This window comes from Zingiber officinale, chromosome 1B (assembly GCF_018446385.1).
Source record: "Zingiber officinale cultivar Zhangliang chromosome 1B, Zo_v1.1, whole genome shotgun sequence".
Lineage (NCBI taxonomy): Eukaryota > Viridiplantae > Streptophyta > Magnoliopsida > Zingiberales > Zingiberaceae > Zingiber > Zingiber officinale.
The window spans coordinates 10,770,372-10,796,693 of NC_055986.1; the positions used below are offsets into that span (position 1 = coordinate 10,770,372).

The following is a 26,322-nucleotide window of genomic DNA, read 5'->3' on the forward strand; positions in this document are numbered from 1 at the left end:
ACTCCATCTTTCTGTTTTTCCAATTCATGAAACATTCTCATGCTTTACATTTGAGCGTTATCATATATATATTTTTTATTATATTTAGTAGGATTTGATGTGTTCTCCGACTTTGTCTGCGGCCGAGATCAGAATGTGTTTGGGTGTTCGGAAATGCACTCAGTCGCAGACGGAATCAGACAGCATAAGTCGGGCTCTCATATTTAGTAGAATAAATACTTAGTTTTAGTTATTCTTGTATGGTCAAATATGACCCTTAAATAGTAGATGTTTTAAATTAAGCATTACAAATTATATATTAAACAAAAATAAGTAAAAGTATTATCATGTAATTATCATAAAAATCATAATTTTTTAATGTTGGAAAATTACTATCATTAAATTTCTCCACAACTAAAATGAAAGAATTAAATTCCTCCCTTCTTTCTCTCACCATCTTTTCAAATTAACAAGAATTAAACTTCCCTCTTATTTTCGTCCAAGTAAACGCCCCCATAAAACCGAGAGATCCAGCATTTATGCGAGACACTGATGGCGGTTGAGAGACCTGACTTGACTGGGTGATATCGGTATCAACGGTCGTATTTTATTTTAGCACAGTAAGTTTTTTTATAGAGTAGTTAGATATTTAACCAGATATTTTACTCTAGAGCAAAATCCAACAGTTGCCAATAGTAATGGAGGTGAATAAAAGTGTATTGAAAACCAGTATAAGTAAACAATTCTCTTTAATTTATTTAAACTATGCTACTTTTGTTCGCTTCCGCTGACTCCCCGAGGAAGGAGACGACCATTTGGGACTTTCCCTCGATTGTTCGTTCGCGTCTTTTCGATTCCCTCTTGCAAACGCAAACTACCCTCTTGGAGTCTTGATTTACTTTCAGGTGTTTGGATTCCCTTTCCTGCATCCTCTGAATCACCCGGTTGTTTGGCCCTGTCTGTGGATTTGAGAAATTTCTCGAGCATTCCCCTAAATTCCGCCGGTTTGATTCTCGTTCGTCCAATCTCTTAGCTTTCTTTTCTTTTTTCAAAAAAAGATGAAACTTTGTGCTTATTGAATCCATTGCTTGTCGAAAGGTCTTTTAACCTTATTTTCTTCTTCGAGAGGTTGTAGACTGATTCATATGACATTAATCCGAGGAACTTTGCCTTTCGTAGTTCGTTTAGGCGCTTTTACGCAATTCAAAATGGATTATTTTTGTTATTTTATTTATCACTGCTGGCCATATAGTATGCTGACCTTGCCCTTTGTGAAAATGAAGTCCATAGACAATTTGCCATATTTGACCTAATCCCGTCAATTATTATTATTTTAAAGTTTTTGATTCAGCAGAATGTTACTTTTTTCCTGGCAGAGGAACAATGTTGTAAGTGATCATAACAAAGTGCGTATTCATGTCCTTTATCTTCACCACCTTATTTATTTATTTTTTTTGCTCTAACTCAGTCTGAGTCGTTAAATCAATTGGACCTATGTGTTTGATGAAGAAACTTGTTTGTGTTTTGTCAAATTGTTTATATCACGCTGATTTTTAAGTTTTGACTTTTCTCGGTGTATATTGTTAACTCAATACTAGTGCAATTGTTTATATGTTGTGCGTTTTGTAGGATCTGAGGAAGAATATTATGGTAAAAATACTTAGTCATATGTTGTTTTGGATAACCCTCTAAGCTCATTGTAGGATAATGATTTTGATTTTTTGAACAGGTTACAGGTTTTCTTATCAATAAAGTGAAATTCAAATGTTAACACTGGTGGCTGTTGATATACGTCCATGATTTTTAAATAGTTTCTCTTCTCAATCTATTGGTCTGTGTTGCTTTCCTCAGATTTGTTGCGTACCATATAAAATCGATAAGACGGGTGCTCTTTGTTGTGTGGCCACTGGGCCACATGGACCTAAATCTAATTCCTCCAGAAGAGCAGGCTCCATGGATCCACATGATCCTCCCTGGCGAACCAATTCAAGCTACTCGCCTCATTTATCTAGGAGATGGGACTGCAGTTCTCAGCCACCTGAACTATCTAATAGAGTCCATGAAGTTCCTTTGACTGGCAGTTCATACTCTCTGAGTAGTAAAAGTGGCAGACAAACTTGTGACCTTAATCATCACCATTCTGTGTCAGATGGGGCAGTATCTTTGACAGGGAGCCCATCTGACCATCTCCAACCACGCTGCTGGACACCATGTATGCATAGATATGATCTTGGGGAATTTTCTATACCCACTGGAGGTATCTGATTGTTTTTTGCTTCCCTATCTTACTACGAGGACAAAATTTCCTCTCTCTATGTTTAAAATTTCCATTTTTTTCAGGAGGTTATGGCAATCTAATTTTTATATAAATTCTCTACTCGTATTTTTGTATTTAGTTAACATTGCGTGGCATTTGTACCTGATTTAGGAGGCACTATTTTGAGATGAGGTCACCAAATTTACCATGTCTGAGTTGGGAAACTGGTCTAGAAGTGTTTAATTCTATTGGAGTTTGTTGCAAGTTTGAAATGCATTATGGAATTATCATAGATTTTGTTGACTGATCTTTAGTTCCACTTCAGCAAGGAGTGTTGAATCTCAAGGCCTTATAAGTTTAAAGATATGCCCACTCTTCAAGGCACTTTTCATCAAAAGGGTAAAACCATGAGAACTTCAATCCTAAAGCAAGCAATAATCCAGTTGGCCCAACACCCACAAGACCCAAATCAACATTCACAAAATGACTTCATGGCATCCTTGATGGGAATGTGACATTCAGCTGTCTAGGTGGCTCTGATGAAAAGGCTTTTGTCCCACATTGGTAAGGAGCGTAGAGTCTCAGTTTGATGTAAGCTCAAAGATAGGCTCCTTTTGACAAAGGACAAAACCAAGCAGGTCTCACTATTAAAACATACAATATTGTGCAAACTTACAGTCACGTGATTTGGATATGTTCATATATGATGTCATCAAGAGCAAAGGGAGAGTAGACATAATAAGTTGCAATTATAGATTGGCATGGATAGAAAATCATGAATACATTATGCATGTACAACTGAATACATGTTTTCGGGTTAGGAATTGGATTGGTGATCTTGCAAGTAATTTTCTTAGTAAAACTCTCATAACTGTCTAGGTTAATATATAGTAGTTACCTTAAATTTGATAGTTTCTCATCCAGTCATCAGAAATAGATAAAATAATTTGTTGGTTGTATGGTGATGACCATGTTGCCAGTAAGTTTATGATTGTTCTGCTGTGCTCATTTAGAATTTTTTTTTTTTGAAAATTTATATTTCAGAAAATCTGCATGAATAGAACACCTAGTAAAATATTCCTTTAAAATAATGTAGTAACTGGAAATAATCCTTTTTGGAATAACAGGTGTGTCATGGGTAACAGATTGAATTTTCCATGTTTATCTGTCTGTTCAAGTTGATTATACAATTTAGATTGTTACATTAATATGCATATTTTATATGTTTCATTAAGTCAAACATTTTGTATGGAAGTACAGGCTTAGAAAAAAAGGTACATTGATTCCAGCATCGATATGGTGCTCCATTGTTTCTGTGTTTGCCACCAAATTGTTCTTCTGTGTCTTTAAAATGACTAGAATGGCATAGGTTTTTCTGGAAGAAAGACTACATGGGTATGGGCAGGATGTTGTTTTGTGAATCAAAAAGGAAATACACAAAATTTGTCCACATAGGACTTCTAAAGGACATTACAAAAACCAAGAATGGCTTACATGGTCAAATAAGACAGCAGGTAGGCTAAAAAAGCAAGATGCAGTAACAGTTAGTTCTGATATTATCAGTCACCTATAATCATTTCCAGATATTGAGGTTGAATTTATTGTGAATCACCATAAGTAATCATTCATTTTGAGAACCGTAAACATAACTTTGGTCATCCACAATATGGATAAATGTTCCTTTTATGAAGCTGGGAAATTTGAAATGTGATGTTTTCTCTGGCTTCGAACTTGAATTCCTTTGCCTTTTGTTCTACTATAGATTATGTTTTACACAATGCTAATGTAGAATCAACTTGATATTAGTTTCTACACCATAGTTGTTAAATAATTTGCATGCAACAATGTTTAGTTCTAGTGTGTCAGTTTTTAATTTCTGGTTAGTAAAAACATCACTTTATACCTTGTTTTCAAATGTCTTCATAAATCGGATACATTGTCAGATCCATATATGTTATTGAACTTGATTGAACTCAAGTTGATTAGCAAGTGATCTATCACTCTTTTTCTTTTCATGTGAGTTTTGGTTTTTTTATTGGTTTTAGAAGAGCCTACATGGCTCCATCTGAGATGGAGCATGGTTTTTTACCGTATTCCTCTTCACTTCACCTGTAAAATAGAAACTTAGAAATACTAACAAATTAGGGGCTCACTTCAATTCTAAATGTTTGTGAATACTGTTTCATTGTTGAAGCTTTACTGCTGTCCCAATTACATTTAATTCTTAATATCTAGGGTTAATTACTATAACTATCATGAATTTTTTAGGTTTTAAAAACACTTTTTTTCTAACATTGCATCATGTACTTGTGATTTTGTAACAAACTTAGCCTGGAAAAAGTTTGAAGTAATGTTTGATTAATTCTCGAAAGTATTATGTTTCATGTGATATCATATGCCATTTTGACACCTCATTACATTCTCTAATGATCGAGATGTCATTTCTTAATATGGCAATTGATTTATAAAGATTCAAATTATAAAAAAATATACTTATTTTTGGTTGGGAATGACTGGATTTTTTTTACAAAATTAGTACTTTTATGCATTAATTAAAAATGAAAGCTGATGATAGATTTGTTAAAACCTTAAAAGTTTAAGTATGTAACTAATCTTCAATTACTTCTACATTGTTAGGTGGGAGGCCTGAAGCTTGTGTATTCTCCAGAGGAAGTGAGGTAGCATTCTAATTCAGAGTTCTCATGGTGTTTGTTTCTCTGAAAATCAATTCCCATCATGTCTGGCTGGCTTTATGTAGATTATTCTAAAAAGTAACCTTTTCCCTCTTCTTTTTATTGTAGGGATATGTTTCTGTGGCAGATAGTATTGGCTCTCCATTTTCACCATTAGAATCTAGTAGATGGTCATCTGCTAGCAAGCAACCCCGTCAACTTTCGAACAGGTGGTCATTCATTTCAAAGCCCATTTATCCACTTGTGTTCCAGAATCCTGTTTCAGATGCTGATGTCCCAGGAACAGCTGAAGCAAGTTCTAGTGGTGCAAGAATGCACCAGGAAGATATTAGGGCTTCACCCATGTGGTCTGAGAGAACATGGAGTCCTGAGCTTAAGTTCCATAGAGCCCTAACTGAACTCCAGAAGATGGAGGCTTCTTCAGAACTCAGCATGAGTTCGAGAAGGGAAGGATTTAGATGGAGTAACGCAAGCAGCTACGATTTCAGGTTTGACGGGGATGGCACAGAAATCAGAGACAATATTGATGTAGAGAATGAGAGATACCCTAATGACGCTGCAGCATACCAGAAATGTGAACTTTGCAAGAGGTCGTTGCATCAGAAGTCTCCGTGGAGTTCTAATCAGATCATCAAAAACGGGGATATGCCTGTCGCCGGCATACTACCATGCCACCATGTTTTCCATGCAGATTGTTTGGAAGAGACAACTCCAAAGGATCAAATTCATGAGCCACCCTGTCCAGTGTGCCTGAAAGCCACTGGAGTGGAAAAACTGATATCATTCTCAGAACCTCTCCATGTGGCTCTAAAATCTTCTATCAAGAGTCATGGCATGGGAACATTCAGTGAAGCAGGTACTAGTAACAACCTGATCTCACATCAGTGCAAGGAGGAAACGAGGCAAAACAATTTACTTGCTGCCCCTCAACATACGAGTTCGTCTATGAGGAACCACATCAAAAAGCTATTTTCTTTCAAGAGCAAGATAGGAAAGGAATTCCAGCGGAGCCAAAGTGTTTAGGACTAGCAGTTGACAACACCAATCAGAAAATTACGTGAACATAAATTCTAGGCAAGTGTAGATCATCGATTCCAGGTTGGTGTTCCATTCCCTCTTTATGCTCCACCTTATTCTGCTTGCTCATTATGAGGGCTGTACTTTCAGTTTGTCAATATCTCTGGTGTTTAGACAATATCTTGTGACCATGATTTTTTTTATTACCTGAATAATTGCATGGTCAAGAAAGATCAATACCATTTTTAGCAATTCATGACTAGCTAGTTGGATTATGAGAAGGCTGGATGTTGATTTAAGTTCATAGAATAGTTATAATTGCCAAGCTACAACTTGTGAAAACTCCATTCGTTGTGATGTGAATTGTAAATTTGTAACGAGTTTTATATCACTTTGCCAGCCATAGTCCCTCAGTTCATTTCCCTAACGGTTTTAAGTAGGTGTCCCACCTCCTTTTAATGGTCACAATGTTCTACTTCTCCTCACCTTCCCCTGCTGTTATTCATGAAGGATTGTTTTTGCCTTCTCTTTTATTCCCAACAACTTTGGATCCAAGATGAAGAAAGGATTGAGAAACTTTTGTTATGTGTTAATGAGCATTTGATTAAAACTGAACCCATTGAATTGAATTTGTTAAAATAAAATTTAGAGTTTATTTACCAACTAAACTGATTGATTTTTACTATTAAAACTGAATCGATAAAAGAAAATAATTAATTCGGTTGGAAATTGAATTATTTTTTTTTTAAAATAAAAATTTAAGTGATTTAATATGTTTTATTATTTAATAAAAACGATTTAATATATTTTCAAAATTTATAATTAAAATTGAATTGATTTAATTGGAATAATTGATATTTAATAAATAAATAAAATTTTGAGTTCTTGTGGATAAAATTTTGAGTTCTTGCATATGCACGTATCTGGCAACAATACACCAAGTATAAATCCCATATGTTTCTTAAATATGCTTACTTATCTTGTTTGCTGGTTAGATGGCTGCGATGTTGACTACGTGAGGACTTTGAATTAGAGAAAAATGGGCTTTTCCTCTCTGCACATACCAAAGAGAGCAGACAGGAAATAGGGAGAGGGCCCTTGACGTAGGCTCTTCGACGCTCAAATCAGTACAATGCTCGAGCAAGAAAAGGGAGATATGAATAGTAAATATGTGTGCGTAAGACTACCGTAAGACGTGTATCTAGCCAATGGAGAGGACCCCCTTTATATACCAGCTCTCATAACCTCCACAATCATGAGGTGACAAAGAATGTTGAGTGTTTGTTAGAGGTTGTCGGGTATAGGAAGATGTACAGCCGAGATGTACCGCCACCGTCTGAGGAATCTTCCGTTATCCATCTGTGCACCTCTTTTGTAACTTACGCCATGAATGAGGCGGTTGAAGGAATATGCTGTCATAAGATGTCGGTTGATGGGAAGTGTAATCACTTTCGAAGAAGATTATAGTGAATGCTCATATTACAATAGAGAAATATTCTTTGACAAAATGGTTGTTGCAGGTTGTTGATTCTCTGACCATGTTGTCTGAGTGTATCCCGACCGGATCTTTAAACCGGCTGATTGTATAGCTACCCTTCTCTTAAGCTGCTCGGTTATGCACTAGGTGGTGTTGGAGATCTACTCTAGAAGTAATATGAAGCTAAGTTCCTTAGGTCCGGTCAATTCTATGATCGATCGGTCATATACCGGGTTACTTGCCTCTGGGAAATGGGGAACTGAGGCCTGGGAGATTCGATCGGTACTTTAAGCCGATCACCCAGATGATCGAAAACTTGCCTTTGAAGTGAGAAACAGAGATCTAGAAGCCCGATCGAGTTTATAAGGAGAGTTGTTTTATACTTATCTTTTGTACGTATAAGAGACGGGCATGCCGAGCTGTATAAATCTGATCGGAGTTATTACCGACCGGTTATATAAAGGAGGACTGACATATGAGAAAACCCTCAAGGTCAGCCGATAATAGGGTCGGCTGACAGTGCGGTCGACCGGTCATATTTTGAAAGACTTGTGCTGAATGGGGAGTTGGATCCCCTTACTCTGGCCGAGTATATGACCGGCCGACTCTGCGATAGATCAGACAACCCTTAAACTCGGTCGACTATTTAATGATCGAATACATAATAGATATCTTAATACAAAATTGAAGCACTAGGCCCCCTAGGTTCGACCAGCTCATGACCCGATCGTTCTTGTACTGAAGCGTTGGGCGAAGAGCAAAGTCCTATTTAGAGTGACACGCTGATTGTCACCTCTCTTTGACTTTGACTGCCATATCACATTGACTTTGATCACGTCATATTTGGATCCGCCTGTAACATCCCGTATCACTTACTATTGATCAAACTTTGAAAAGGAGGCTTAATCAAGGCTTTCTCTTGTTTATGACCAGAAAGAATAACCTTGTGGATCAGTGGATGTTCACTATGTTAAATCTAGCTAAAAACATATCCTGATTAATTTTCTTAACCAGTCTTAATGAAACATTACTACAAACGAAAAGTGCTTTGAAACTCTTATTTACTATACTAGAGATTCAAATGACAAGTAGTTGTTCTCAAGCATTCTCTGTGGTACCTAGATACAGCCATACGTACTTTTTGCCTCAGAATGGGCCTCCTTTCCGTGTATTAACTCCACTGAAGCCATTCAGGTCAAATTGCTTACAGCCTGATGCACCTCCACTGTCTTCATAGATTTTTAGTTCTAAATTTGTGGTAAGGCAGAATAAATCCATCTCGCTGCTTTCTTCTGTCCTGTACAACTTCTTCTCTCTTGTTACTGGATGTTCAAGAAACTTGTTCTTTGATGCTGAATCTTTCGACATGGATAAAGCTTTCTTCAGCTCAATCGGATCACTACACCACGCGTGTTGAGTATGTTCGAACTTAGATCGTCCTCCAAACTGTTTGATGCTCAGGGAAAACCCTTCTTGATGATCAGCAGCAGCTCTCAACCCCATGGATCCCTCAGATGTGGTCAGCCAACTATCCACTGGGCAATCAACAAGTTGGGTTGGATTTAGTTGTAGCATGTGTTGGATGTCATTTCCTTCAGTGTATTCACTTGAGAGTTGTAGCCCTGAAGAACCCAAGTTCTGCTGCCTAAGTGTCTCTTCAGCCTTCTCCAGCACTGACTGCAAATACTTTCCCTGTGCCTCTATCTGGAATTGCAAATGTCTTTGTACCTTCACGTCCATTGCACCTTTATCAGAATATCATTTAGAAAAAAAAAAGGAAATTGACTTCAAAATAAAAGGTTCAAACTATGATTAGTTGTCAATTGTTTTGGAGAATTAGGACTTGCCCCGAGTTGTTCATGTAGCTTTTGCTGAACTTCAATTTGCATTCTGAAGGCTTCATTTATCTGCATGGTTCTGTGAAATATATTTACTGTTAGAGAAACATGTTATATAAAGTTTCACTAATCTTATCGTACTTGTTCACCGGTGCCATGATATTTGTTGCTGATCCATTGTCCTCACCAAAAACTACAATTAAGTTGTAAAAACTTTGGAACTGATGTATCTGGTTTGAAGGCCCATATATAAACTCTAGGAGTTCACTTACAATTCTTCATGCTTCCAGTGCTTGTTTGAGCCTGCAGATTTTTACTGAGCCTGTATTTCTAAAAGACAAATGACAAAAGCAAGTTAATTAGTTCTGAAAAATGAAACGAGAGATTCTAGAGCATGGTAGTTAGGACCTGAAGATGACTTTTGAGATGATACAGAGTGAGTCCTGGAATGCCCATCAGCCTAATGATCGTCTTCGGGGTAGCCTCTGCCAGATACATATAGAACATGTTTTCTTAGTCTTGAACATGAAAACAATTACTTGCATCTATCTATGCTCACCATCTTCTCCACCTAGTTGGTTCACTGCATCGATAAACCTTTCATGGAGCTCAGGGGTCCATTTTAATCTAGGCTTGGCATCGGCTGAAAGAACTAGTCCAGGCTCACCTGAGGCACTTCCTCTTTGCAAAAACAATTGTCTCTCTGAAGGACATGGTGTCCTAAAAGAAAGGAGGCCAGTTCGGCTTTGATAAGATTGATGCTGATACATCTGATTCAGGAAGAAAATTTTAGGAGACAAGCTAAATCATGGAGACCATCATCGGCTTTGTCGTCTCATTTTCTAAAATTTCATTACCTTTTCAGCTTTCTCCTTTCTTTGTAGATCTACACTCCATTTGGGAGCTTCATTTCAGACAAACTGACTTGTTCCTAGGAAGCTGAGAGACACATTGGTGCTGAGAGATGACTCCAAGGCTCTCCTTATAAGGCAATCCTTAAGGGAGTTTAGAATCACTGAACACAGCACTCACAAGTTAAGGCTTCAGTTAATATTCTGCATCAACAAACTTTCTGCTAGGCTCCCTTTGGCTTGTCACATGTCCAAAGGAATAAAGAAGTAAGAACCTTCATGCTCATGTCAAGAACTTCCTTAAATTTATGAAAGCTAAAAAAAATCCAGTTGATAGAAATAGTTAATGAAGTTAAGCCTGAAATGAATTGGTTATGGCAGAAGTCTGAAAACTCTGTTTGACTGTGTAAATAATAGAAAACTCTACTGTATATGATGCTCTCGAGTGCACTTTGAAAGCAAGGAATGGAACAAGGAACAAGTATTGTATTCCATGTTGTCTCCTTCGCTAAGTTTTGGTACTTATTCAGTTATCCCTTCGACACACACAAAAAAAAAAGAAAAAAAAAGAGAGAGAGAGTAGGAATCTTGAAAGTTTACTACTGATTTATTATTATTTTTTTCAATCACGAATTTAAAGTATTTATTTTCATTTTTAGAGTTCTTGGACAACTTCATCACTATCCTTCTATGAACTTGTAAATTTGTAATATATGCTTTCGTATATGTTATTTTCTAGGCTTAGTTAACTGATAAGGAGATAATTAATCTTTAAATAGAGCAACACTTTGCTCCATTAGCTCGAGGAGTGGATATTATTCCCTGGGAATGAGGACAGGGTTGGGCATAACATATAGTGTATCATCATTAGATTATTACTTTGTGATCATCCAAGAATATATTGTTTGAAGTACATTTGAATTGAACATCGAAACTGTTGGATGATTCTCTGTGGCACTTAGTGGCATATCTCCTCCAAGCACCTTCCTGATCAAAAATAATGCCAGGAATCAATAAAAGTTTAAGTTGAAAAAGCAATGAATATGTCTTCTTTTTTTGTTATCATCTTCTTTTGTTGATGTTGACAAGGAAATTTGCTTGTTGGCGAGCATCTTATAGAGTAATATGGTTTTCTCCTATGTGGTGGAGCTGATTAACCATGAAATGAAGGGTAACGTCATTGGTTCAACTTAGTAATCACCGTATAGATATATTATACGTAACTTTATTTTGTATTTTGCAGCCGATTGTTTTCGCAACTCAAATCTACGACCTCAAAATCATATGATATCAATTTTACCATTATAGTAAGACTCTCTTCAATTCAATTTAGTGCTCATTTGGGTGCATGTTGGACTAACATGCAACCCTAATGCATGAGCCAACACAATTAATAGGGCAAAAATTAAAACGGTATTCCAAATTAAGAAAAATATCACATTAACACACTTTTAAAAAAAAAACTAAGTCAAATGGACGTCTCTTCTATGATTTTATCTCAAAAATACTCATAGATTAATGTTGTTGTAGAAGTTATCAAGTATCTTCTACCACCTATAAAAACTATTGGTTAACTTCTATAAATATAATGTATAGAAGTTAGCATATAACTATTATATGTTGTAAAAATTATATATTAATTTTTACCTGTTCAATCATGATTAAATTATGTTCAATAAAAACTAATTATAATCTTCTACACTATTAAATGATCAGATAATAGTAAAGTATTTTGGACAGTTCATGTTAAATAGGGCGTTCATTTAACTTTAATTGAAAATGAGACGCCTAATAATTTTATAAATGATGGATATACTTTTAAATTTAGCCCATCCTAATAGACCTAATATGGAGTACTTCTAGCCCTTACTAAACACTACATCTTAATATAGCAAGCGTGGTAAAAATGAGACATCCCTAATTAACACAATGGTTAATTTTTTTTTAAAAAAATAAAATAAAATTACATCATATTTTATATATATACCCTTACTAAACACTACATCTTAATATAGCAAGCGTTGTAAAAATGAGACATCCCTAATTAACACAATGGTTAATTTTTTTTTAAAAAATAAAATTACATCATATTATATATATATATATATATATATATATATATATGAAAAATGATATGTAGAGGGAAAAAATCTCAAAGAAAAGTTCAGGATAAACACATAAAATGATGGAGCCCACAAAAGTATGTGTCCTTGAACTTTTTCTTGAGATTTTTTCTCTCTGCATATCATTGCTATATATATATATATATATACTACATTAAAGTAAAACATTTTTTAATTTTAATCAAAAATATTATATATAGAGTATTTTTATATCAAAAATATTTTAAAAAGTTAGTCAATATTATTTAAATTTATCAAAAACTTCTTAGAAAGATCAAAATTAATAAAATATTATCGTATCAATCACTAAAATCATTGTTATAATAATATTTTTAATCGAGCTAAATTGAAATATTTTAATATCTTTTAGCAATTAATTAATTAATAACGGTTATAATACTAAAATAAAAGTATTATTTTAATTTTTTATTTTGATTTAACATGCGGCTCGGTTTGAAAGCGAACCGGTTCGAGAGGAGTGGAACGCGCCGGTTTGGTTTCGCCAATTGAAAGTGAACCGGCTCAAATGCGTGAGTTGAAGTTCACCAATTGATTTAACATGCGGCTCGCTTTGAAAGCGAACCGGTTCGAGAGGAGTGGAACGCGCCGGTTTGGTTTCGCCAATTGAAAGTGAACCGGCTCAAATGCGTGAGTTGAAGTCACCGACTTACGAGTGTGGTTCTGGAAGTTTACCAACTGGTACGAGTACGACCGGGGATACCCTTCGGCCGCCGTTCTCCACTTCTCCTACGTAGCGCGGAGACGAAGCTTTCTCGCAGAGGGATCGATGGGAACCCATCGAATCACGCTTTCTCTGACGATCACGTGTCTTTGCTCGCTGTGGATCGGTGGATTCGCCTCCCTCTTGGCTCGCGAGTTTCTAGGAATCGCTCCCCAAGGTCCTCCTCCCGATCGCATTTGTTTATTTTTTTGCGTTTTTGTAATCTCTCGCTTCATCTGAGTTTTTCCATGATATTTTTGTGATTATTTTGATTTTAACTTCTTTGATTCGTAGATGAGGGTTACTATAAGTTGGATGTGATCAAATGCAAGGACGGATCGAAGAAATTCACCAAGCAACAGCTGAATGATGAGTTCTGCGACTGTGTCGATGGAACTGACGAGCCGGGTGAGTCTTACTGCAGGAGGATTTTCTTTTTGTCCGTGTCTCTTTTGCCTGATGAGGCTATTGTTCCAAAAAGTTCTCCTTTTTCCGTCGGTTTCGTGAACATTGTAGGATGTCTCTAGGAAGCCAGCAAACGTTGATTTTTTTCCCCCATTATTGATCTATTTGTTTTTAAAATGCCAAATTGCCGCTGGGGTTTTGCAGGTACATCAGCCTGTCCAGAAGGCAAATTCTACTGCCGGAACTTGGGCCACACTCCACAGATTATCTTCTCCTCCCGAGTAAACGATGGTCTTTGTGGTAAAGTTCAATATTTGTTTCTCTTTCCTTTTCAGTTGTCACTTTAATGACTTTATCTGGAGCGGAAGTTTCTTTGTAAGCACATAGATTTTTTAAGAAAAAGATATAAAATTTAGTCACGCGGCATAAAAATCATTTATATGATATAAATGCGATTGCTTGTGGCCAAGTATCACACATATTTTTATGCTGTAATATGCAGTCACTTGATGATGTTGTTGGTTCATCAACTCATCAATTTTCCAATTATTGTTTTGTTGACCTACTATAGCTATTAATTGCAAAGAAATAATATATTGTTTGTTCTATGTTTAGACCTTTATTGTATGATAGGATCATGCAAAAATTGAATCATTCTGTTTTTAAGAAAGTTGGAACAAGATGAAATGAGAGCAAGTACCTTGATATATACCAGTAACTTTATTCAACAATTGCCTCGTGGTATTAATTCATAACATTTCCGTTGTTGCATTAGATTCTAATGACGTTCCTTTTGGTTTCTATTGTACCTTGAACGTTTATGCCTATCTTTTGCTCATATTGTGTAGATTGTTGTGATGGAAGTGATGAATACAATGGCAATATAAAGTGCTCAAATACATGTTGGGAAGCTGGGAAAGCAGCACGAGAGAGATTGAAGAAGAAGATAGAAAGACATCAGGATGGTATAGTTATCCGTAAACAAGAAGTTGAAAAGGCAAAACAAGCGTTTCTGAAAGAGGAAGCTGAGCTATCAAAACTGAAAAATGAAGAGAAGATACTTAAAGGACTAGTTGAGAAACTGAGAGGTGCAGTGCTCTTTGCAACTGCACTAAAGTTCAGTAGTTCTAGTCTCATCAATTAAAAATATTTGTTTAATGATTAAAATATTGTCAATTTTGACTTGGCTATGCGTTTTGATTATAATGATTCATCATTCACATGTCTCATGACAACAAAAAATTGCCTATTTGCTATTCTCACATGGTTCATTGATTCAAATAGAATATAGAATTGAAATATCCTTTTAGTATGAAATATCTCAATTATCTCGATTTAATCTTCATAATGACATTATCTCAGTTGAAGTGAATGTTGAAGAGGCTTTTATATTCTTTGAATTTACTATGAGTTCTAAGTTTGTCAGTATTAAGTTTCTAACCAATATTTATTAGAGTTTATGATGTCATAATCCAATGTTTCTTGTCCTACTCTTTTTTTTTCTAACCCTCTACGCAGAGCATAAAGAAAGGATAAAGCAAGTAGAGGAAGAAGAACGTTTGAAAAAGGAGAAAGAAGAAGAGAGACAGAGAGTAGCTGAAACAAAATCAAATGAACAGAAGAAATTATCTGATGAATATCCGCAAGATCTGACTGAGGAGACTCAGGACAAGCTGGAAAGGACTAGTCAGGTTAATTTTATCGTTGAACCAATATGCTTTGTTTCATAACTTTATCATAGCTGAGTTGGTCATGCATTGATAGATCTCGTGGAGTGTAACTAAGGACATCCTATTCTAATGTGTTACAAGCTCAAATGAGTTTTAAAGTAACATAGAATCATTAAGTAGCTAAAACTGACATGGAGAGTAGTCTAGTAAATCCACAATACAAATGTACAGATTTATTACCAAGTTTTTTATCTCATTTTTTGGCAATATTTGGGTGATGTCTTGGTTTGTACTGTTGTAGATCTCTGTTTGGTTATCAGGCAGTAAGCAAGCTGATTTGTAAAACTTTGGAAGGAAGTTATTCTAGTTAACTGATTAAAGAAAGACAATCTATTTATTCATTGTCTATAACTCTATACAGGAAGACATATAATTGAATATTTGACTGAAAAGATTCTGAAGGATGTAGGCTATTTATGTTGACTGTTTGATGCGGGAGCGGAAGAGTAATTTTAGTATTTTTTATTATTTTGTTGAGTTTAGGTTTTTGAGGGTATGTTAGTCATTTGCATATTTAGGGTTGGAGTCTATATATTCATCTTGTTTAGTTGGTTTGAGATAGTTTTTGATCAATAAGAATTTGTGGCCGCGCCGTTTCCAAACATGAGTTTGGTTGCCTATCTCCTGACATTTTGCGGAATCAACAGGGTTTAGAATATCGCTTCTGGTATTTCTGCATGAATCAATGAAACCAATAGTTTTCGCTGTATCAGTTGGTATCAGAGCAAAACAATAAATTAGCGTGTACCCTTCTTCATCAGAATGACGCATTTTGATACCCTCAAAAGAAGTTTCTTCGAGAGCAATTTCCATTCTCCATGGTCAAGGGTGCAAGTGACATATATGCAAAAGACTAAAATTCCCTAAAAACCTAACTCAGCAAAATAATAAAAATACTAAAATTACTCTTCCATTCCCGCATCACTGTTTATTTGGCATAAGAAACAAATTTGGAATAAATGTTCTATAGCTGTATATGATGGGTAGGCTATTGAGGCATCTTGTAGACATATTAGTATATGTAGTCTATTAATTGACTTCATAATATTTCAAATGAAGTCGGTATTTGTTAATCGGATGTGGTTCTGTGAACCATCTATACACTAGCTGGAATTACAAATCAAAATTTGATCTATATCTCATTCTTAGTGAGTACCAAAATTGCTTATGCAGTGAGGGACCATATAATATTTTCTTATAGCCATATCAGGACCATTTGGCTTCTCATGCAGTAAGTTAACATCTATAGCTTATGGCACTTTTTTTTTTGTTCTGTTAGACACATACAAAGATTTACTATGTATTGGTTAAGATGATTTGTTTAATTATTAAGTGATGTATGTAAATTTTGTTTATATTGGTTACTTGGGTTGATTAATTTAGTGTATTACATAGTAGATGCAAATCAATATATTTTTAATTGGTGTGGCTATACATTATCATCACTATAATTGGAAGCATCAAGTGGGGTAGGCCAACCTCTCTTGACCGACTTGGGTCGTGCCATGAACCATAGACAAGTTGGGGCTGGGCATCACTTGCGGTGCTCGTGTGTTGAGCCCAACCACCTTCAAATCTATCAAAAAAAAAAAAATTAAATTATTTAAATTTTATTTATATTTTTTTTACTTTTAAAATTTTAATTATTTTTAATTTCTTAAAAATATTTAAAATAATTATTAAAAAGCTCAAACCTAATGGTACTTGTTCCTGTGCATAGGCTAGGTCAGTGTCTCAGCCTTGTCCAACCATGACATGACAAGTGTTTAGCCGATTGTGCCTGACCTAAAAAAATTGCAGGCATATTGAGCTTGCACTAGCTAGGACTAAGTATAGCCTGTTGACACCACTAGTTATAGCTAACGTTATTTCTTATAAAGGTGGACTGCATATACACCTGAGCATGCCTTATATTGACTCAACCGTATACTTCCTGCATATACTCATTGTCATCTTAATTTTTGTTGAAACTATATTTTCTATAACAAATTTCTAGTTTTATTTCACTTAAATTTTTTAGTTCTGAAGTTCCTTTATGCAATTCAAACTTTGATTTTATTCTATCTACACTCATTATCTCAAAAACAATATACACCAAGAAGCTTTATCACATCAATATAGTTATCTGATATTTAATTCTTCTCTGAACTTCATGATAATAGTTATTTAGAACAAATCATGTGCTATTTTAAACAAATTTAGTACTGTAGAAACTAACGTGGATGTCAAAATATACAAAAATATCCATGAATTGACATGGGAACATTCTATTCTCAGTTGTCTACATCACGTTAGGAAACACTTGGAACTTGATTCTTGTCCATCCTTGGGAAAATATGTGGAAACAAGATCTTCAAGCAATTATACTAGCAATTTCTATCTTGTTCTTCTAGGATTAACCAGAAGTAGTATCTTAATGACACTATTTTTAATGCTTATATCAGGACAAGACAGAAGTACAGCATGAATCCACAGTTCAAGCGGGAAATGAGTACAAATCTGGGAATGAGATTCCTGCTGATCGCACAGTGGATCAGGTATTTGCTATATTGAGGATGCTAAAATTAGTACTATTCTCTTTCTTATTAATATATATTTCCTTCCACTAAAGTACATTAGAGATGATCATGGTTCTGATCATGCAAGTGATGAGGTGGTACCTTCAGATCATGCAACAAATCAGGTAAAAGATCATCTCTTGTCAGGAGATCATTGTGTCTGAAATTTTCTGTGTTTTTTTTTGGTTTTGGTAAACATTTCTTGGCTTGTTTTACTAGCATGTGCTAGAAGACAAAGATATTGCTACATTTAAAGCTAGAGCTAGTGAGGAAACTGGAGCCAAAGAGGTCCATCCAGACTATGCTGCAGAGCAGGTAATGGGTGTTTCTGAATCTTTTGCCTCTATTTTGTCAAAGAATGTTTGCATTTCAGATAGATAAAGGATCTTCCAGTGATTGCAGCTCTTCAGCTGGTTCAAAATTTGAGATGACTTGCATTTGCTAAGAAGCTAATTTAGAGTTGTTCATCTATGAGGACTCTGAACTTTGAATCTTTTTTATATGGGTGGTTGATAATGTTAGTATTCCAATCTTCTACTCATGTATAAACAAAATCATTGTTCACGAGAAAAAATCGCCTGCAAAAGTGCTACTAGTAATTTTGGGCTTATCACCTGAATGCTATTATAAAAATTATCCAAGTATGAGAGGGCATCTAATTTTTTTACGATTTAATTGAATTGCTTTTCAATGAGCCCAAGTTAAAAAAAAAACTACAGGTATTTTTTTTAAGGAAAAAATAGATTATTTTGTACTTGTTTGATCTTGGTTGTATTGTTGGAAATATTTTACTGTGTTTGGGGCACACAAAAGGAAATAATTTTCCCTCTCTAGGTTGGGTTGATCAGGTCATCAATCTGCTCAGCTGGATTCTGCCTGGCTTGATCAGTCTGCCTAGTCATGCCCAGCATGACCAACCTATCTGTCCTGCTTGAATTGATTGACCAAAAACTTTCACCCATTTCCAATGAAAGTCATTTTCCTCAAAAGAATAATTAGACCAAAAGAAAGTTTCCTTGTTAAAAGGAATTTTTTTGTTTACTATGATATTCTATTGCACCAAGCACCTGGAAATTTAGTAAATGTTTTTCTTGAAAACATTTTACACGAAACAAATGGATCCTAAGTATGCAATTGCACGTTCAAAGTTTAAATCATCAAATATGCTAACAGTTATATTCTTGGTTGATCCAAAACTAGAAACTTAAGTATGAGTGATTTACCTATCAGGACAATGATGTTGAAGGATGATTGTTATTGGTGAAGGTTTACAGAGAGAAATACTGTACTGTACTTTTTAATGAGTTTTCATTTTTAGTTGCCTTCATAAGCTACTGTTTCATGGTCTCAGGGCATGTATTGATGTGACGGCACATTAGTGGCCAATTTAAGGGTAGGGTTTGTGTATTGACTTCTGTTGTATCCTATTTTATGTTTCTTATTGACTACATGAATTCTTTGATACTTGAATCCTTTCTTATAAAGCAATCAAATTCGTAGATCCGTGGATAAAAGTTGTCTTTCATGTTTCATCATGGATTCTTACAGGAGCAGAGTCCTGAGACAGCTGAGGGCTTATCAAGAGAAGAGTTGGGTCGCCTTGTAGCCTCTAGATGGACTGGTGAAGTCTCTGACAAAGAGACAAAAGAACACAATGATAGAATAGAGGAAGAGGAAGAGGAAGAGGAAGAAAATCATAATTTTGCTGAGAGGGTAGAAGAAGAAAATTATGATAGTTATCATTCTGACATTGATGACCATGGACACCAGAATGATGAGGGCGAGGATGATGATAATGATTTTGAAGATGATGCAGATGAGCAGTATGGCAAAGATAATATTGAACATGATGATTCCAGTTACTCTGACAAAGATTTTAAATCAGAGTTTCCAGGTTTTAGAAGTTTGATGATTTAGCTTTAACCATACACTACCTGATTCTGTAAGAATATGCTATATGTAATGATATTTTAAGTATCTGTTTCTAATGCATGTAGATACAACTCCTGGTAGCCTATCATGGCTTGAGAAGATACAACACACTGTTCAAAATGTCATTCAAACATTCAACTTTTTCAAGGCTCCTGTAAATATATCAGGTAAGTCATGTTTCTCAATCCTAAACTATGATCCATGAGGCATGAGAATCTCCAGCTCCTTGATTTTTTTCACACATTTGCAGAGTCTTCTCAAGTGAATAAGGAGTATGATGATGCAAGCTCAAAACTGTCCAAGTTACAATCAAGGATTTCCAGTCTATCCGAGAAGCTACAGCATGATTTTGGTGAGTATCAAGACAAATAACATAGTTTTCTGATAAAATCATATGTCAATGTAGCTCTGTTAGGTGTCTCACATGTGTCTGGGAAGCCGTCCATTGTTGTAGGCCAAATATTTTATAAGATACCATTCATAATATAAAATTAAGTTCACTTCATATGATGTTATCTGGTGAGGAACATTACAAAACTGGAGATGCCATTGGATTCTTTTTTGTAGTATGATAGTAAATTGTTTACTAGATTCATGTTTGTTACATTTTGTTGATTTTTATGTGCACAATCTTGTTATCCTTACCATTTGATAAATGAAAAAAAAAAAATCTAATCTCAGCTTGACTACTTTTGCCAGGGAAGGAGAAAGAGTTTTATTCGTTTTATGATCATTGCTTTGAGAGAAAACAGAACAAGTATGCACTTACACTTTCATGTGTCCCTTTTTCTGTTTGTCTACATATGCATTCCAAATCTTTAATTTGACTTTTGCGTTTGTTTTTGCCAGGTATGTCTACAAGGTCTGCCCATTTAAAAAAGCATCCCAAGTTGAAGGACATAGCACTACACAGTTAGGGTAAGCTCTGATTCACCTTGTTTGTAAAGTTACTATTTGTTTGTCTAGGACAAGGAATCTTTGGTTTCTTGACAATGAGAGATTTGTGTTTTTTGGTGGCTGCATAATGTTTTTGAAAATTGAAAGAGTTATCAAATGTTAATCAAATAATTAGGACATTAGGACGTTCGTGAACAAGCTTAGTGCTCAGCTTGAGCTTATATACACACACACACACACTGATATCCTGCGCGTCGCACAGTGTGCGTGCAGGATATCTCCGCATTTATTTATTATTTTTTTAAATCAACATTTTCTCGAATATAAATCCCAAATATATTACTATACCCCATAAATACATTTCTATACCCGTAAACATCTTTTCGTTTTTAATTTTTCTTTTAACTGAACACTATATCCCAGTTGGGAAGTCTGAACCTTAGAGGTAAATTCTTAAAATTTTTTAGTATAGTTTTTTTTTTTTAACTCTTTATCCTAGGGTGTGTTTGGTTCAAGTTATTATGTATAACCTTGGTTATGTGATTACCAGGTAATCACATAACTAAGGTTATGGGGAATAAAACATAAATGAATGTTGTTTGGTTCAACCTAGGCAATGTAACAAAAACTTGTTTGTTTGAATATTTTAATGAATAACCTAGTTTAATATTTTACTGTATTACCCTCACAAAACCAACCATATTTATATATATATATATATATATATTTATATATATATAATTTTTTTTTTTCTTTTTTCACGTTTTTCTATTATTTTTTTACGTTTTTTTACTTACTTTTTTTTTTTTAAAAAATGTTTTTATGTGTTTTTTTACCTTTTTTTCTTTTTAACGTTTTTTAATTATTTTTTAGGTTTTTTTTAAAATTTTTTATATCTTTTTTTAGGTTTCTTTTTTTTTTAAAAAATTTTTTTATATATTTTTTTAGGTTTCTTTTTTTTTAAAAATTTTTTACGTCTTTTTTATTTTTTAAAGTTTTTCCTTTTTTTTTTAAACGTGTTTTTTTCACGTGTTTCTCTTATCAGAGGATATTTTTGGTAAAAAAAATTCGTTAACCCAGAATCAAGAAAAATCTCAATTTTCCGAGATTTTCCGATTCCGGGTTGCATGCCTCTTTTGCTAATGTGTCGGGCATGGAATATTACTCGGGAATCATCGTTACTTAAACTAAACAGGATTTTCGTTGATAACCTTGGATGGATAACCAAGGTTATCAAGGATAACCTCCAACCAAACGCAACCCTAGGGTTTAGGCTTCCCAATTGGGTTATAGTGTTCAAGTTAAATTTTTTTAAAGATTTTATCCCTAGGGTTCAGGCTTTCCAATTGAATTATAATATTTAGTTAAAAAAAAAATTAAAAATGAAAACAATTTAGAGGTTTATGACTATAATAATGCGTTTACAGGGTATATTTGGGATGTTTACAGGGTATATTTGGGATTTATATTCGAGGACATGTTAATTTTTAAAAATAAAAAAAATAATTTAAAAAAACTGCGCTGATATCCTGCCGTGCACAGTCACACAATGTGCAACACGCAGGATATCAGTTATATATATATAAAAGTTGCTTGTATTAGATCAGCTATTTTTCTTAAATTATAAGGAAGACAACGTTGTTGCTTGAGCTCAGTAAAGAAAATGACAAGCTTGAACACTGTGAAACTTGGCTCAGCTCATGTATACCCCTACAACTGACCTTGGAAAAAGTTGGTTAACTGATTAGGCATGTATCGTCATGGAACACTTGTAAACCGTGTCATAATTTGAAGGAATTATTTAATTGCAAAGCATTATTAGGTCTCTTCATTTGTTCTCAAACCATATTGACGAACTGAAATTGGTACAATAACTTTGGAGGATTTGACGAGTTATATACATGTTATTTATCTTCATCAAGAGAGGCATTCACCTGGAAAATGACTGGGCTATCCAACTAATGTGATAAAAAAAAAAGGCAGTCCGATGCACGAAGCTTCCGCCATGCGGGGTCCCGGGGAAGGATCCATTGTACGCAGTCTTATCCTGCTTTTTGCAAGAGGTTGTTTCCAGGATTCGAACTCGTGATCTTTTGGTCACATGACAACAACTTTATCGTTACGCCAACTAATGTGACAAATGAAAGAAATTAGTGACGTTCGCTTAAAAATTTGAATTTGTCATTATTTAAAGGTTTTATGCCAAAAGGCCGAGGTTCATGTAATTCTGTTGCATGATTCATTATCAGGCGATGGGAAAGATTCGAAGAGTCTTACAGTGTGATGCAATTTTTAAATGGAGACAGATGCTGGAATGGTCCAGATAGAAGTTTAAAGGTACCACTCATCATTAAATGGTCACTTTTGTGATCCTTAGCAATGTTGCTTCCCAATTGTTGACTTCCATACAACAAACAGATAAGGCTCAGATGTGGCTTGAAAGATGAACTTATGGATGTTGACGAACCAAGCCGATGCGAGTATGTAACTTCTTACCTCAAACCACTTGCCTCACAGCTGTTTCGTATGTTATTTTTTAATGCTATTTTATCACAAAATATTTGTTCAGTGAGGTATATTCCATTTCTTTTCTTATTTCAGGTATGCTGCAATTCTCACAACGCCTATCTTGTGTCAAGAAGAGAAGTTGAAGGTACCCAAATTCATTTTTTACTCGGGACAAATTTAAAACTTTCCTTAAATCAATTTAAAGCTTACAGTACGAATGATGGAAATTGTGATAGGAACTACAACAAAAACTAGAGGATCTGAACAAAAATCAACCCTCGACTCACGACGAGCTATAGTTTTCACTCTCGAGTTAGCTCTGAAGAGCAACACACTTCACAGTAGATTGAGAACCAAGCGTTATTTATTGAGAAAACATCATGAGGCACCTCCCGATTATTTCCAGGCTCGCTTCTTTTGATGTTGTTATTCTTTTTATGCATTCCAGGCAAGCTACGATTAATCTTTTCTTTAAATTTTGGTAAGGCAACCATGGATTAGTGTGTACTTTTGTTATGGGTTTATTTCATATAAGATCTGATCTGAGGTAAACCAGTTACCTATTGTTAGCTGAAAGCTCTATTTGGCCCTTATGAGCATAGCCGAATTGGTACTCGGATGGTAGATTATAACAAGAGAGTAAGAAATCAAAATTTCTTAGGTAACAGTTACTTAGAGAGTAAAATCCCTCTCACTTAAAGAGAAACCTTTCAAATGTCTTAGGGTAGATTGGAAGGACGTCTAGGGTGATTGCATCACCTTTTTCCATAAGTTGAGAGTTCTATTTGGAGTAGATAGACTCGAGACATTTGATTCCTTGAGAAAACACATAATCTAGAGTTTCAAAACACACAAGTTAGACTCGAGACCTGGTTCTATTCTTCAATCTCGTGTGGCTACATATCCTCATCCAATTCTTATGTAATCTAGACTTGGAAGATTTAGTCATCGTGATTTATCTTCTTTATATTGATCCTGGAACGAGCAAACGTTTCACCTTTTTGTTCTTTGTCACTCGTAATTTTTTGTTCTTTGTCACTCTGTAATCTAGACTTGGAAGAATACAATTTAGAGTATAAATATGTTTTTTTTGTTTGTAACTAACTAATCCTGGAAGTAACCGGTCTAGTTCTACGAAAATTTTCCATCAGCTATCAAAGTAAATCAGGAAGTGTTCATGGAGACTCATCTAGATAGTAAGTATTCTTAGACTCACTTTTTACCGGAGGAAAAAATATCAAGCAGTGTGTGCAGAAAACTTAAACCTTAAATCGTTAGTTATATATTTAAGAACCTTAAATCGTTAGTTATATATTTAAGAACCTAACCATTGTATCTTTCCCGGGGCTAAAGTACAAACATGTTTGCACTTGCGTAAAATATTTTATTGATTCACCATCAAAATGACAAACTAACTGGACCACAAATGAGAGAGTAGACTTATATAAAGGAAGATTGCATACTAAAAATTTAAGTTGGCAACGAACGGCCAAACCTAAATTTATTTTTTAACTAATGATCATAGACTTTGCATGGACTGTAACAATTCCGGCATGCATGCAGCGTACTTAAATATATCAGCAGACCCCATTCAATGACGGCCGCCAATTCCACCGTCGAACCCACCACCACCGAATCCTCCACCGACGCCGCCACCCTTGCCGAAACCACTTCCCAAGCCACCTCCCAGTCCGCCTCCCTTGCCAAAACCGCCGCCGGCGCCGCCACCAAACCCAGCTCCTTTCTCTCTGCCGTCACCAAGCCCGCCACCCTTACCAATGCCACCGCCGAGCCCACCCCCTTTCCCAATGCCACCGCCAAGTCCCACGCCTCCACCAAGCCCGCCGCCGAGCCCTCCACCCTTTCCAATGCCAGTGCCAAGTCCACTTCCCTTTCCATAACCACCGCCAAGTCCCACGCCTCCACCGAGCCCGCCGCCGAGCCCTCCACCCTTTCCAATGCCGGCACCAAGTCCACTTCCCTTGCCAAAACCACCGCCAAGCCCTCCTCCACCAAGTCCAACACCGCCACCGAGGCCCTTGCCAAAGCTGCCACCTTTGATGGGCCACAAGAATTCCTCGCCGAGCTTCTTGTCGGCCAGTTGCCTACCGAAGGCAGAGGCGGCGACAGAGCTGAAGCAGAGCAGCATCGCAAGCGTGCTTCTGCTCCCCATTGTTAATACGTGCTGGTGCAGAAGACTATACGCTTGCAATTGTGTTGGAAAAAGGAAGAGGAAGAGCTCAAATATTTATAGGAAAGAAAGAAGGAACAATTAATGATTCCCAACTGTTCAAAAACAGCGCATCCATGGCGACGCAAGTTGCAAGTCATGGTCTTCTGCATCGCCTAACAATTTGCTTATCTTGCTTGAAGTTAGATTTCCTTTCACTTTTCTCTTCGCTTTTCTATTTGTTTTTTCTGCAAGATCAACCTTAGACATTCATACGGTCGACTCCATAATCATACTTAGAAAGATTAATTAAAAAAAAAAATTAATAGAGTGGCCATTATATGATTATATGAGAGAGTATTTTTATCGGTTTCACCGCGAATCAATCCTCTGGCTAATTATACAAATTTACCATATGAAAACTAACTCAACTATATCCTTGGAGCTTCACATGTCTCTTTGCGTTGGCAAAAAGACGACTGCACTCTTCCTTAACGTCCTCGTCAATCCATCTCAAAGATCTCAAGTTAACAGTACCTCATATGCTAGCCAATAGATCGTTCCGAGGATACTTCTTTAGTCCTACGACTATATGCAGATAGATAAATTAAATATGGAACATTGTGATAAAAGATGATTTGCTCGCTTCCAACCCATCCCTAGGCCAACACGGAGGAGGTAAATCACGGGGACTACTAGCCCAGATAATGACTAGTGCATAGGGAGGGTAGGAAGTATTTGACCCCCAGACCTCATTATGACAACACCCCATGCACTAACCACTAGTCCATCCCAAGACGACAAATTAAATACCGAACATGCCCCATATGAAAGGGCATTTTCCACAACTTCATCTTGATACAACCCTTTTCTTATGCTATAAATCTGCTATATAGTTACCCCTTCAGCACAGTATGGAAACAGTTGACTGATGGATACTTTGAACAAGAGATTAATTACCACTCAATACTCTCGCGCTTTAACGACCTGAGCTATAAATTGAGTTTAGCTATGTTTAAGCTATTCGATTATCTTAATAAATTTATCTATTAAACATTTTACTTGGGACGCAGCATTTTAATCACTGAGCTCGATAAAAAAAACTTTTATATTTATAGTTTAGTTAAAATTTTAATATCAACTAGTACATTTTTAATATCATATAA

General features: G+C 35.6%; 4 protein-coding genes across 16 annotated transcripts; 2 read left to right on the forward strand and 2 right to left on the reverse strand.

Moving 5' to 3' along the window:
* Positions 1-720: 720 nt before the first annotated feature.
* On the forward strand, positions 721-6,221 carry LOC122050510. 12 transcript variants are annotated; one of them, XM_042611459.1, is made up of 5 exons: positions 764-813; positions 885-994; positions 1,831-2,236; positions 4,874-4,914; positions 5,038-6,221. In XM_042611459.1, exons 3-5 carry the CDS (start codon positions 1,933-1,935, stop codon positions 5,950-5,952), a joined length of 1,260 nt encoding a protein of 419 aa, XP_042467393.1. In that variant the 5' UTR covers positions 764-813; positions 885-994; positions 1,831-1,932; the 3' UTR covers positions 5,953-6,221. The 12 variants fall into 12 exon arrangements, with proteins under 12 accessions (XP_042467359.1, XP_042467344.1, XP_042467350.1 ...); XM_042611436.1 differs by having other exon boundaries at positions 765-813; positions 1,709-2,236; XM_042611447.1 differs by having other exon boundaries at positions 779-813; positions 885-983; positions 1,709-2,236.
* Positions 6,222-8,450: 2,229 nt separating this feature from the next.
* LOC122050575 (myb-related protein 1-like) lies at positions 8,451-10,473 on the reverse strand. 2 transcript variants are annotated; one of them, XM_042611474.1, is made up of 7 exons: positions 10,119-10,473; positions 9,821-10,031; positions 9,670-9,746; positions 9,534-9,591; positions 9,403-9,454; positions 9,271-9,340; positions 8,451-9,151 (listed from the first exon to the last, which is right to left on the reverse strand). In XM_042611474.1, the coding sequence occupies exons 2-7, from the start codon at positions 10,029-10,031 to the stop codon at positions 8,570-8,572; spliced, it is 1,050 nt and encodes a 349-aa protein (XP_042467408.1). In that variant the 5' UTR covers positions 10,119-10,473; the 3' UTR covers positions 8,451-8,569. The 2 variants fall into 2 exon arrangements, with proteins under 2 accessions (XP_042467408.1, XP_042467414.1); XM_042611480.1 differs by having other exon boundaries at positions 9,821-9,981; positions 10,119-10,471.
* Positions 10,474-12,897: 2,424 nt separating this feature from the next.
* Positions 12,898-23,538, forward strand: LOC122050590 (glucosidase 2 subunit beta-like). The gene is made up of 17 exons (XM_042611487.1): positions 12,898-13,134; positions 13,251-13,364; positions 13,566-13,661; positions 14,210-14,449; positions 14,880-15,052; positions 17,536-17,628; positions 17,703-17,774; positions 17,869-17,964; positions 19,198-19,543; positions 19,647-19,748; positions 19,832-19,933; positions 20,281-20,338; positions 20,431-20,499; positions 22,728-22,815; positions 22,897-22,958; positions 23,080-23,131; positions 23,223-23,538. The coding sequence occupies exons 1-17, from the start codon at positions 13,023-13,025 to the stop codon at positions 23,283-23,285; spliced, it is 1,938 nt and encodes a 645-aa protein (XP_042467421.1). The 5' UTR covers positions 12,898-13,022; the 3' UTR covers positions 23,286-23,538.
* A 1,039-nt stretch (positions 23,539-24,577) lies between these two features.
* Positions 24,578-25,159, reverse strand: LOC122027107 (glycine-rich protein 5-like). Its single transcript, XM_042585991.1, has one exon. The coding sequence runs from the start codon at positions 25,157-25,159 to the stop codon at positions 24,578-24,580; it is 582 nt and encodes a 193-aa protein (XP_042441925.1).
* Positions 25,160-26,322: the final 1,163 nt, after the last annotated feature.